The sequence below is a fragment of the Garra rufa genome, chromosome 24, assembly GCF_049309525.1.
Source record: "Garra rufa chromosome 24, GarRuf1.0, whole genome shotgun sequence".
In the NCBI taxonomy this organism is placed as follows: domain Eukaryota; kingdom Metazoa; phylum Chordata; class Actinopteri; order Cypriniformes; family Cyprinidae; genus Garra; species Garra rufa.
In genome coordinates this window covers 36,723,648-36,736,243 of record NC_133384.1, presented here as the reverse complement: position 1 = coordinate 36,736,243, position 12,596 = coordinate 36,723,648, and the positions used below count along the sequence as shown (strand labels likewise).

The 12,596-nt window shown below is 32.5% G+C and overlaps 1 protein-coding gene across 1 annotated transcript in view; it reads right to left on the bottom strand.

Annotated features, from left to right (window-relative positions):
- The window catches only part of dnah3 (dynein axonemal heavy chain 3), a 68,362-nt gene that overhangs the window by 44,180 nt on the left and 11,586 nt on the right, over positions 1-12,596 (bottom strand). The window contains exons 7-15 of the mRNA XM_073830341.1: positions 12,444-12,569; positions 7,956-8,151; positions 5,871-6,050; positions 4,931-5,064; positions 4,736-4,832; positions 4,457-4,635; positions 1,388-1,572; positions 1,124-1,247; positions 884-1,037 (exon numbers count right to left, since the gene is read on the bottom strand). Of these exons, the coding sequence (XP_073686442.1) occupies positions 884-1,037; positions 1,124-1,247; positions 1,388-1,572; positions 4,457-4,635; positions 4,736-4,832; positions 4,931-5,064; positions 5,871-6,050; positions 7,956-8,151; positions 12,444-12,569 (1,375 nt within the window). The remainder of the gene's footprint in view (positions 1-883; positions 1,038-1,123; positions 1,248-1,387; positions 1,573-4,456; positions 4,636-4,735; positions 4,833-4,930; positions 5,065-5,870; positions 6,051-7,955; positions 8,152-12,443; positions 12,570-12,596) is intronic.

Genomic DNA, 12,596 nt, shown 5'->3' with positions numbered 1-12,596 from the left:
TTTATACACTACCAAGCAAACATTTTTTGAACAGAAAGCTTTTTAATATTTTTTAATGTTTAAGTCTCTTCCGCTCACGAAGCCTGCATTTATTTGATCCAAAGTACAGCAACTGTAAAAGTTAGAAATATTTTTACTATTTAAAATAACAGTTTTCAATTTGAATTCATTTTAAAATGTAATTTATTTCTGTGATCAAACCTATATTTTCAGCATCATTACTCCAGTCTTCAATCTCACATGATCCTTTAGAAATCATTCTAATATGCTGATTTGCTATTCAAGAAACTTTTATTATTATCAATATTTAATGCAGTTGGGTACATTTTTTCAGGATTCTTTGATGAATAGAAAGATCCAAGGATCAGCATTTATCTGAAATAAAAAGTCTATTTCTTTTTTAAAAGAAATTATAGAAATTAATACTTTTATTTAGGAAGGGTGCTTTTAATTGATCAGAAGTGATGATAAAGACATTTATAATGTTACAAAAGACTTCTATTACAGATAAATGCTGTTCTTCTGAACTTTCTATTTATCGAATAAACCTGAAAAGAATTATATATAATTATCATAAAAATAATAAATGTTTTTTGAGCAGCAAGGAATCATGTGACTGGAATAATGATGCTTAAAATTTCAGCTTTGAAATCACAGGAATAAATCACATTTTAAAATATATTAAAATAGAAAACTGTTATTTTAAATAACTTTAGATCAAATAAATGCATGCTTGGTGAGCAGAAAAGACTATTTTAAAAAACAGTAAAACTTTTACTGTTCAAAAACTTTTGACTGGTGGTGTATTTTATAACATTTTTACCTGCAGTTAATTTTTTAACCATGTTTCACATTAATTTAACACACAGTTTTAACCACAAACCTCTATCTCTTTGACAGCTCCCTCCAGGCTGGTGCTGATCTTGTTGAGCTTTTCCACATTGATCTTACTTTCCTCCAAAGTCATCTTCTCTTTCATCTTAAAGATGTCCACCTCTTTGTCCAGTCCCTTCAGCGTCTCCTCCAACTTCCCGATTCTGAGGATGAAACGTGTGACAGCCTTCAGGTCTGTTTAAGGTGTGTTCGTTGCGCTCGATATGTGTGCGTGTACATGTTTAAGCACCTTTTCATCAGATCAATCTCAGCCTGATCTTTCTGATTGTTCAGTTTATCCTTACTGGCTTCAATCGAAGACAGAATCTGTTCAGGCCAGTGGATCAGAGTGCTAAACAACTTCATATCTTCCACTGTGAAGAAAGAAAAATTAGTTTTTAAAGACATTTTAGGAGAGACTGTGAGTGAAAACCACATGATTAGTATTTGTAGTGTATATGAGTAGCGTGGTGTTGCCATGAACACAGTATTTGCACAAAAAGGACATTTGTACCTGGAAGAGTGGCATAGTCGAGCAAGAAGTCGAGTCTCTTGACAGCTTCTTCAATCTCATGGCGGAGTTTGTGTACGGTGACTTCAGTTGTGTGTCTCAGGTACTGGTTTAACTCCACCATCTCCTCTGTGTTACTCAGCTTGCTTGTGATTCTATCCGTAATCTCATCGTAACGACGGCAGATACTGTGAGAGAATAATAAATGCTATATGCTTTAATATAATACCTCATTTATATAATATATGCTGTTAGCTAATGAAACTGTGTTCAACAAAAAAGCAACTAAAAAAGCAAAATTCCATTCACCTAATGTGACATATTTCATAAGTTGAAGGAGAAAAATAATGTAAAACTCCACAGGTGTCATTAAGACAACAGTTTTGTATTATAAAGTTTCTGAAATTCTGTTAAAACTTGCAAATGAGGCATTATCTAATTAAATATGAACAAATTCACAAAAATAAGTAAACAATCAGATAAAGTCAAATTCCAAATTCTTATTTCGTTTTTGTCCAAACATTAGGCTTAAAGGAATAGTTCACTTTCAGGAAGAAGGGTCTTATCTAGCGAAACAATTGGTTATTTTCTCAAAAAAATGTACAATTTGTATAAATTTTAACCTCAAACGCACATCTAGCTCTGTGTCAATTGTGTATTCCGGTTCAAGACAGTTAGGGTATGTTAAAAAACTCCCATCTCATTTTCTCATCCGACTTTAAAATCATCCTACATCATTGCAGAAGTATGGAAAAAAGTGTTTCAACATGCAAAGAAGGAATACACAGAGTACATGCAGAGCTAGACAAGATGAGCATTTGAGGTTAAAAAGTATTTTTTTGTAGAAAATATCCAATCGTTTTGCTGGATAAGACCCTTCTTCCTCGGCTGGGATCGTTTAGAACCCTTTGAAGCTGCATTTAAACTACATTTTGAAAGTTCAAACTTGGGGGCACCATACATATCCATTGTATGGAGAGAAATCCTGAAATGTTTTCCTCAAAAAAAAACAATTTCTTTATGACTAAAGAAAGAAAGACTTGAACATCTTGGATGACAAGGGGGTGAGTACATTATCTGTAAATGTATGTTCTGGTAGTCTGATGGTGGCCTAATGGTGAGGGAGTCGGGCTTGTAACCCGAAGGTTGCTGGTTTGATTCCCACACTGGCAGGAATTGAAAGTGGGGATTGTGAATGAATAGTGCTCTTTCCACCTTCAAAACCATGACTGAAGTGCCCTTCAGCAAGGCACTGAACCTCCAAATGCTCCCCGGGTGCTGGAGCAATGTCTGCTCATAGTGTGTGTTTTTGTTCACTTCTCACTGCTCTGTGTGTGTGTGTGTGTGTGTGTGTGTGTGTGTGTGTGTGTGTGTGTGTGTGTGTGTGTGTGCACTTGGATGGGTTAAACACAGAGCACCAATTTCGAGTATGGGTCACCATTCTTGACAATACATCATGACTTTCAATAAATGTTAGAGCAGGTTTTGGATTTCTCCTTTTACATCCCAACATTTTTCAACTCTAAATGAGGTGAATGATATATTAACCCTCTGTGAAAACCTTCAGAATATAGATAAGAATGAAACTGTAAAGGTTGCTGTATGTAAATACTGCGAAAATTGAGTTTGTGCAATCCTAGTCAAAAGGTTTTTTATAAGCACAGGAAATTATTACATTTGATGAAAGATTACAAAAACCAAGAGGTGGCATTTTTACATATCAATTTCATCACTTACATCTGGTGTATACTGCCCTCCAAAAGTTTGGAAAAACCCCTGTCAAAGTGTGGTTTTGGACGATATCAGCATAAATACTTATTATTTGGTGCAAATACAGTAAAGTAAGTTGACATTATCACTGAAGACCAGCAATAATACTTTTCATTTTGATTACACAATAATGGAAATATATACATGTCAAAGTCAGACATGTCCCTTTGCCAGCTGTGATGCCTGGTTACTGGTTTAAACTTGGACCAGGGGCCGGATTCACGAATATCTTCTTAAGAAATAAATTAAGACATTTCTTAAGATAAATTCAAAGTTCGTAAGAATGTTCTTAAGTGCAATTCTTGAAAAAATCTTAAGTTCTCAAATATGTTCTTAAGAACATCTTTTCAATTTCTTTTTATTTATAGGCCAAGTAAATACATTTTTTTTTAATTAAATCTCCCTATCTGACTCGATTTTGTCGAGTTGCTACTAAGTTTTGATGTCGGCAAAAAGTAGGTCATACATAGGCTAATCATGACAGATCATTGTTTACATTATCAGTCATTGCTGTCACTTCAGCGAACTCTTGCTCATCTCTAATAATAGTCCTAATATGTATTATATGTAGCTAATAGTGTTGCAATGCTTAAATATAACAGTTATTTTGAAATAACCCAATCAATTAATTAAATAATTCTTACTATTTGGGATTTAAGACAAGTCTCGGGCTATCCTAACTTTAAGAAGTTATTTACGATGGTTTTTAAGAAGATTCTTTTCAAGAATTAGAATTTTCTTAATTTTTGTCTAAAGAACAATCTTAAGTAAAAAGATAAGACTATTCTTAAAACGATTTTTTTGGGAATACAAAATAATCTTAACTTTTTTCTTATTTTAAAAAATAAGAAGAAAATGGCAGTTAAGAAGAAAAATCTTCTTAAGAATGTTTCGTGAATTCGGCCCCAGGTCTTTGGGAGGCTTGGAGTTATATATTAAGTCAATGTTTGAATAAACTGACAGCTTGGATGCCCATATTACACAGAGCTGTAATAGCTGCTAATGGTGGATATTTTGATGAAAGTTTTTTCTATGTATAAACTGTTTACGTAATAAAATACACTACCAGTCAAAGAGAATGGGGAAATGTGTCCAAACTTTTGATTGGTAGTTTATGTTTTTGTAGTTTGTGCTGTTCCTTATTAGCGCAAAATTATCACAAATTTAAAAAAAGGATTCATGTCAATATTGTCCAAAACTCCACTTCCAAAACTCTAGGGCGGTGTATGTATGGTATTCTGGGTGGTATACTTTTCATAGAGAATTTGTTTCTGAAGAATATTTTAGGCTCTTTCCTCCCACCTCTTATTGAGTTCTCGGTTCTCCTCCATCACAAATGTGGTGAGAAGATCTATGAGATGATCTGCCTTGTCACACAGATCTTGGTTCAGGTTCACGGCATCCAGGCAGATCAGGGACAGCGGAACGGTCGCATGCAGCGATGCAATCTCCTTCCACAAATTCTGCACACCTGTGATTTTCTAGAGGTCACAAAAGTAGAACATTAGGCTTTTTAAGGAAGCATTTCACCCTCGTGTTACAGTATCTATAGGGTTTCGATGCACACACTATAAAAGCTACCTTAGTAAAGCCCTGCAGTGAGTGTTTGGCTTTGAGGAAATTCAGTATGTCCTGATGGTCCAGTAAGTCAGTGTACTTCTTATACACATCCAAATACCTACACAATACATCACAGATTCACCCACAGACAAACTACAGTGTGATTCAATCTTAATTTGAAGCATTTCTAATGCAAAAGATGTTATGATAGTGGACCTCTGGGGGCCAACGGTGTTCCTCTGAAAGATCTCTCTGGCTCCGTTCACAATGTCCGTCACCAGCATCTCGTCGTGTCTCACTGTGCGTAGCATTAGAGTTTCTTCAACTTCTGAGAAAAGCTTACACTCCACCTGTAAGAAAGCACTTTTTAGTTTTAGGTTTAGAAATTATGGTTTAAGTCTGCAGGATCCAGTTTTCTGCCTTGCATTGTGCCATCACTCAGAAGCTTTATTAATTATAATGGAAGCAACATCGTTTTTTGAGAATATGTGCATCTTGCAACTTCTGTTAGATCTTCTATATACTTAAACCTTTTAAGTGGAAACACTGCAGGCAAAAACACTGTTTTTTTCATGCACCTGTCAAGTTTGAGATTTTGGGCTTTTTGGTTTTTCATAAAGTGTTTTTTCAGACTAGTGGAAAGAAGACACCCAAAAGACACTCTTAAGTGTTTCTTTTATTGTACTTTATCAATTTGTGTCAATAGATTTCAGTTGCAATACATATTTAAGGCTGTTACCTCAAAATGAGTTTTGTCTCCTACATTGAGCCATAAATCTCAACTTCAGTAGCACTTACACACACCAAACTTTACTTTTTTGTTTAATCAATCAACTGGGTAAGCAAGATGATAACTATTACTTTTTTACCCTATTCACCTGCAGTGTGTCACCTTAAATGTTTAATTTTGATAGTTTGTGTGTCAAAATGTCAAATGTCAATCTTGCCAATTTGAGTAAAGACTAAAGAACCTTCCAGATGTAAATAATGTGAGTAATCCACATGAAAGTCATACCGACTCTCTAATAAAGAAACACCAGCAGAATCTTTTCAACTTCTTACTTTAACCTCAAATAAAATATTACACTATAGTATAATAAAGGAAATCATTTGCAAGTCCTCTTTTTGGTAAGAAGCATATATTGTATGCGTGTACCCGGGGGATGTTGTGGGCGCTGTCGATGATCTGTGTGAATGCTTGTTGTATGAGCTCCCAGCAGCTCTCTAGTGAAGGTTCAAATGAAATTTTGGGATCCTCGAGTCTCAATTTCACAAGTAACACTGGACGCTGTGTGTACTTCAGCTTATCAAAACACTCCCCAAAATCATTGCCATCCTGCCAGAAAAAAAATAAAAAATATATATATATATATATATACAGTATATAGTAAAAACCAAACAGTATTGACCCTAAAATCATTTTGGATGAAGTTCAAATCAATTATAAATTGTCTAATTTATGCAATTTATGTCTATAATTTATGATTTTGCATCATTTGAAATCTATATATATTAGCTTTCCAAAGTAATACACTATCAGTCAAACATTTTAAACAGTAAGATTTTAAATTTTTCTGTTCACCAAGCCTGCATTTATTTGATCCAAAGCACAGCAAAAACAGTAAAAATCTGAAATATTTTTACTATTTAAAATATTTTTTTCTATTTGAATGTATTTTATGTAATTTAATGTAATTTATTTCTGTCAAACTCCAGTCACATGACCGTTTAGCAATCATTCTAATATGCTGATTTGCTGTTTAACAAACATTTTTTATTCCTCTTATTATTATTATTATCAATATTTTTGTTAAGAACATTCCTTGATAATAAAAAATGTAAATGCATTTTATGTAAAATATAAAACTTTTTTTGACACTATACACTACACCATTCAAAAGCTTGAAGGTTGTTTTTCTTTTGGAAAATAAATTATATGAATTAATACTATTATTTAGTAAGGATGCTTTTAATTGATCAAAACTGATTATAAAGACATTTATAATGTTTCAAAAGATTTCTATTTCAGATAATTGCTTTTCTTCTGAACTTTCTATTAATCAAAGAAACCTGAAAAAAATTCTACTTAGTCATTTTCAACATCTGGAGGATCATGCAATTGGAGTAACGATGCTAAAAAAATAGCTTTGAAATCACAGGAATAAATTACATTTTTAAATATATTCAAATAGAAAACATTTTAAATTTAAAAAAAAATTCAAAATTGAACTGTTTTTCTGTACTTTGGATCAAATAAATGCAGGCTTGGTAAGCAATAGAGACTTCTTTAAAAACAGATTACAAACTTTGACTGATAGTATATAACTGTTGGTTGTCTATTATTGCTATTATTTTTATTTTATTATTAATGAACATAATGATTAATTTATAACTTGTGTCTTTTTTATAAAGCCATCAGATGGCTTATACTAGAGCGATTTTACACAGGTAAAATAACTGTAAAATACAGCATTCAGTGGCTTGAACTCAAAAAGCATGCATCCATAAACAAACAGACATATATGGGGATAAAAGATGAAAAGGGGTTTAAGCACAAAAACAATAAGTGTAAAACGGCTTTAAATTGTTGTTGGTTTCCCAAAAAATATTAAAAAGTTTTCTGTTTAATTTAACTGCATTTTTGTTTTTGTTTTTCGAAGCAAAAAATAAATATCATACATTTTCCCCTAATTTACAGAAGACACCCACTAAAATGTCATTCAGTGTAACAATCTTGTCAGGCATATTTACAACAAAAATCCATTTGTGACATATTAAAAGATGACTTACTTCCACCCCAAATACTAATTAGTTGTAATTTTACATTTTTAAAATTTGACACTATCCTAGGTTTTGCACATTTGTCAGTAAGATTTTGTAACTCATTTAAAACACAAACAATGTAATATGCTCCCTTATTCTTTGATATATTTCAATATGTACAGAATAAGCAGAATAAGCATGTTGTTTGGATTTTTACATAAATGTTGTTACACTGAATGACAATGTAACATTACGTCAACCAAATTATGACATTGTAGTCTACAAAAGCTTATTTGACACCTTAAAAGTAGGCACTTTGCTAACATTTAATGTGCTTTCTATGGACACAAAATCACTTTTGGAAATGTATTTTGATGTGGACATCTAACATCTTTGACCCATGTGCATATATACCCATAAATGCATGCACATAAAGCATTAGGATGATTAAACATATCAGTGTCACTGGTTTCTGTACCTGATGAATTTGGAAAAACTTCAGCAGATCCTGCAGAGATACGACCACAAGGCTGCGCAGCTGCAGTGACATCAATGCAGCCACACAATAAAAGAGATTCTGTGCCTTTACCGGGGCGATGCTTGCTTTTTTCGGCACCAGTGGCAACCACGAGTCTTTAAAGGTCACAAAAAGAGAAGCACAGCAGGGCAGCCAACTACACAACACACAAACAAAAACAACAAAGAACACGAGTGATACATTATTCTTTTTTTATTTCAGTTTTACCTTCATTTTACTGCTTGGCTAAATATCAGTTGTATGATTTTGTTGAGCTTGTATGTTCAAAAAATAAATGGCAGTTTGATTTTCTGCACTTAAAAGTAAAAAACATTCTCAAATGTCTCTAAATTCATTATTATATGTCCATTCAGTAATAAAAGGGCCTCTAAAAACTGTTTTGCTTCTTTTATGTTTTTGAGAGGTAAAATGTGACCCTGGACCACAAAACCAGTCTTAAGTCGCTGGGGTATGTTTGTAGCAATAGCCAAAAATACATTGCATGGGTCAAAATTATTGATTTTTCTTTTATGCCAAAAATCATTAGGAAATTAAGTAAAGATCATGTTCCATGAAGATTTTTTGTAAAATTCCTACTGTAAATATATCAAAATGTAATTTTTGATTAGTTATTTGCATTGTTAAGAACCTAATTTGGACAACTTTAAAGTTGATTTTCTCAGGATTTTGATTTTTTTGCCCCCTCAGATTCCAGATTTTAAAATAGATGTATCTCGGCCAAATATTGTCCTATCCTAATAAACCATACATCAATAGAAAGCTTATTTACCGAGCTTTCATATTATATATACATCTCAGTTTTGTAAAATTTAACCTTATGACTGGTTTTGTGGTCCAGGGTCACAAATATGATTGATTTAAAAGACAAAAGTCTCACACAAAGCTACTATTAAGGTTTAAGTAAATCAGTCAATCACTAAGTTTACTTGTTATTGACCGATTCAGTCAGTTCATTCACTGAAGGATGTGTCAGACTGCAATTCACACTTCCTGCAGTATATCTTTTGAACACTTCACAGTGATTGTTGCTGTAGTGCTGCTAACACCCTGCGTGTTAAAGCAAGTCCGGATTGCTCTTTATTTCCCCATTGTTCAAACCCTCATTTAAGGCTTGTATTGTGCGCTTGTCTCTGGGTGGTTTGAGGAGACCATGGATACAGAGTTGAGAACAAAAGTAGTCAAGACGAAGAGAACTGTTTAAACAAAAACACACTCGTCTGCACACTGCGTTGACTTGACATTTCCCCAAGTACAGTAAATGTTCAGTATATCCCATGAGAGCTTCAGGACTAGTTGCTAGTAATAGCTAAAAGTTCCATTGATGTATGGTTTGTTAGGTTAATATTTGGCCGAGATGCAACTATTTGAAAATCTGGGATCTGAGGGTGCAAAAAGAATCTAAATGTTGAAAAAACATCTATATGAAGATCTTAGCCATGCATATGACTTATCAAAAATTAGGTTGTGATATATTTGTGGTACTTAATATCCTAATGGTTTTTGGCATAAAAGAAAAATGTATTATTTTGACCCATTCGATGTATTTTTGACTATTGCTACAAATATACCCATGCAACTTAAGACTGGAGTTTTTTAACTAGTCTACTTGGCCTTGTTTAAAATTTTATTTTAGTTTTAGTTCAAGTTAAACTAAATATGTGACCCTGGACCACAAAGTCAGGCACAAGGGTCAATTTTTAAAATTGAGATTTATACATCAATAAATCTGAATCATTTTAAATTAACAAATAAATAAGCTTTCCGTTGATGTATGGTTTGTTAGGATAGAACAATATTTGGCAGAGATACAACTATTGAAATATAAAAATCTGGAATCTGAGAGTGCAAAAAAATCTAAGTATTGAAGAAAATCGCCTTTAAAACTGTCCAAATGAAATTCTTAGCAATGCATATTACTAATCAAAAATTAAGTTTTGATATATTTACAGAGGAAATTTACAAAATATCTTCATTAAACATAATCTTTACTTAATACTGTAATGATCTTTGGCATAAAAGAAAAATGTATCATTTTGACTCATACAATGTATTTTTGGCCTGTGATGTTCTCTTTTCATTTTAATTTTAGTTAAAAATATAGTAATTTTGATGTGTGGTTTTGTCATTTTTATGGAGTTTTTTTTAATGTCTACATAGCCTTGTTTAAAATTTGATTTCAGTTTTAGTTCAAGTTAAAACTAAATATGCGACCCTGGACCACTAAAACCAGTCATAAGGGTCAATTTTTTAAAATTGAGGTTTATACATAATCTAAAAGCTGAATAAATAAGCTTTGATGTATATTACCATTGATGTATGGTATGTTAGGATAGGACAATATTTGGCCGAGAAACAACTATTGAAATATGACAATCTTGAGAAAATCACCCTTAAAGTTGTCCAAATGAAGTTCTTACCGGTGCATATTAATCAATTAAGTTTTGATATATTTACGGTAGGAAATTTACAAAATATCTTCATGGAGCATGATCTTTACTTAATATCCTAATGATTTTTGCCATAAAAGAAAAATCTATCATTTAGACCCATACAATGTATTTTTGGCTACTGCTACAAATATACCCGTGCTACTTAAGACTTCCTGCAGGTTTTGTAGTCCACATATGTGACTCTGGACCACAAAACCAGTCTTAAGTCACTGGGGTATATTTGTAGCAATAGCCAAAAATACATTGTATGGGTCAAAATTATTGATTTTTCTTTTATGCCAAAAATTGTTAGGAAATTAAGTAAAGATCATGTTCCATTAAGATTTTTTTGTAAAATTCCTACTACAAATATATCAAAATGTAATTTTTGATTAGTAATATGCATTGTTAAGAACTTAATTTGGACAACTTTAAAGGTGATTTTCTCAGCATTTAGATTTTTTTGCATCCTCAGATTCCAGATTTTCAAATAGATGTATCTCGGCCAAATATTGTCCTATCCTAACAAACCATGCATCAATAGAAAGCTTATTTATTGAGATTTCATATGATGTATACATCTCAGTTTTGTAAAAATCAACATTATGACTATTTTGTGGTCCAGGGTCACATATAAGAAACATTGGCACCTAACTAAAATTATTATTTTTTTCAGTTAACATTTACTTTATTTCAAGTAACAATTTTGTAATGGTTTTAGTTAACAAAAATGACTGTGGTTTGTTCATTCCTGAATGAATCAGTGTTGATTAATAAATGATTTGAACCACTCAAATGATCCACTCATCAGTGGCTTCATCAGGAATCAGTGTTTGAACGAATCGGCTGAATGAATGATTCAAATGACTTGTAACTTATCAGACGTACAGCTCTTCCTTCGAGTGCTTGGAGAGCTGTAATTATAGAGCTGGATTCAGGTGACTACAGAGAACATGAGAATGAAACCTACAGAACCTACCAAATATATCATGTGTCTCGGCATGACTTCTCAGTCTGTACTGTTTCCGTTACTGTCCACGGCAGGACGTTATTTAAACCCGACCTCAAACACAGGCCTGGTGATGTTTCTTTGCTTGTTTAAAACAGACATACACTACCAGTCAAAAGTTTTTGAACAGTAAGATTTTTAATGTTTTTTAAAGAAGTCTCTTCTGCTCACCAAGCCTGCATTTATTTGATCCAAAGGACAGCAAAAACTGTAAAAATGTGAAATAGCTTAACTATTTAAAATAACTGCTTTCTATTTTAAATATATTTTAAAATGTAATTTATTCCTGTGATTTCAAAGCTGCTTTTTTATCATCATTTCTCAAGTCACACGATCCTTCAGAAATCATTCTTATATTCTGATTTGCTGCTCAAAAAATGTATTATTACTATGTTAAAAACAGCTGAGGTGCATTTTTTCAGGATTCTTTGATAAATAGAAAATTCTGAAGAACACCATCTTCTGTAACATTATCAATGTCTTTAATTCACTTTTGATCAATTTAAAGCATCCTTGCTAATAAAAGTATTCATTTCTATAACCCCCCCCCCACCCAAAAAGAAATTAGCTTTTAAATGTTATAGTGTATAATGTTAAGTTTTTTTCATTCAAATAAATGCAGGATCTTTCTATTCATCAAAGAATGCCAAAAAAATGTTCTAAACTGTTTCAAATATTGATGATAATAATATTAATAATTGTTTCTTGAACAGCAAATCAGCATATTAGAATGACTTCATATGACACTGAAGACTGCAGTAATGGTGCTGAAAATTCAGCTTTGATCACAGGAATAAATTACATTTAAAATATATTCAAATATAAAACAGTTTAGTAGAATAGTAAAAATGTTTCAAAATTGTACAGCTTTTGCTGTACTTTAAATCAAATAAATGTAGACTTGGTGAGAGACTTTTTTTTTTTTTTTAATCTTACTGTTCAAAAACCTTTAACTGGTAGTTTATAGATCTCTTGTAAAAAGTCTCTTACTTGTTAAGCAGTTCATCTCGGGTGTTTTGACACTGTTGCCGCACCAGCTCCTCAAACTCCGCTGGCAAGAGCGGAAGATCGGCTGAGAGCAGATCGTCCAAACGCACAAAGCGCAAAGACGAGAAACTATAAATGAAACATAAAGAGATTATA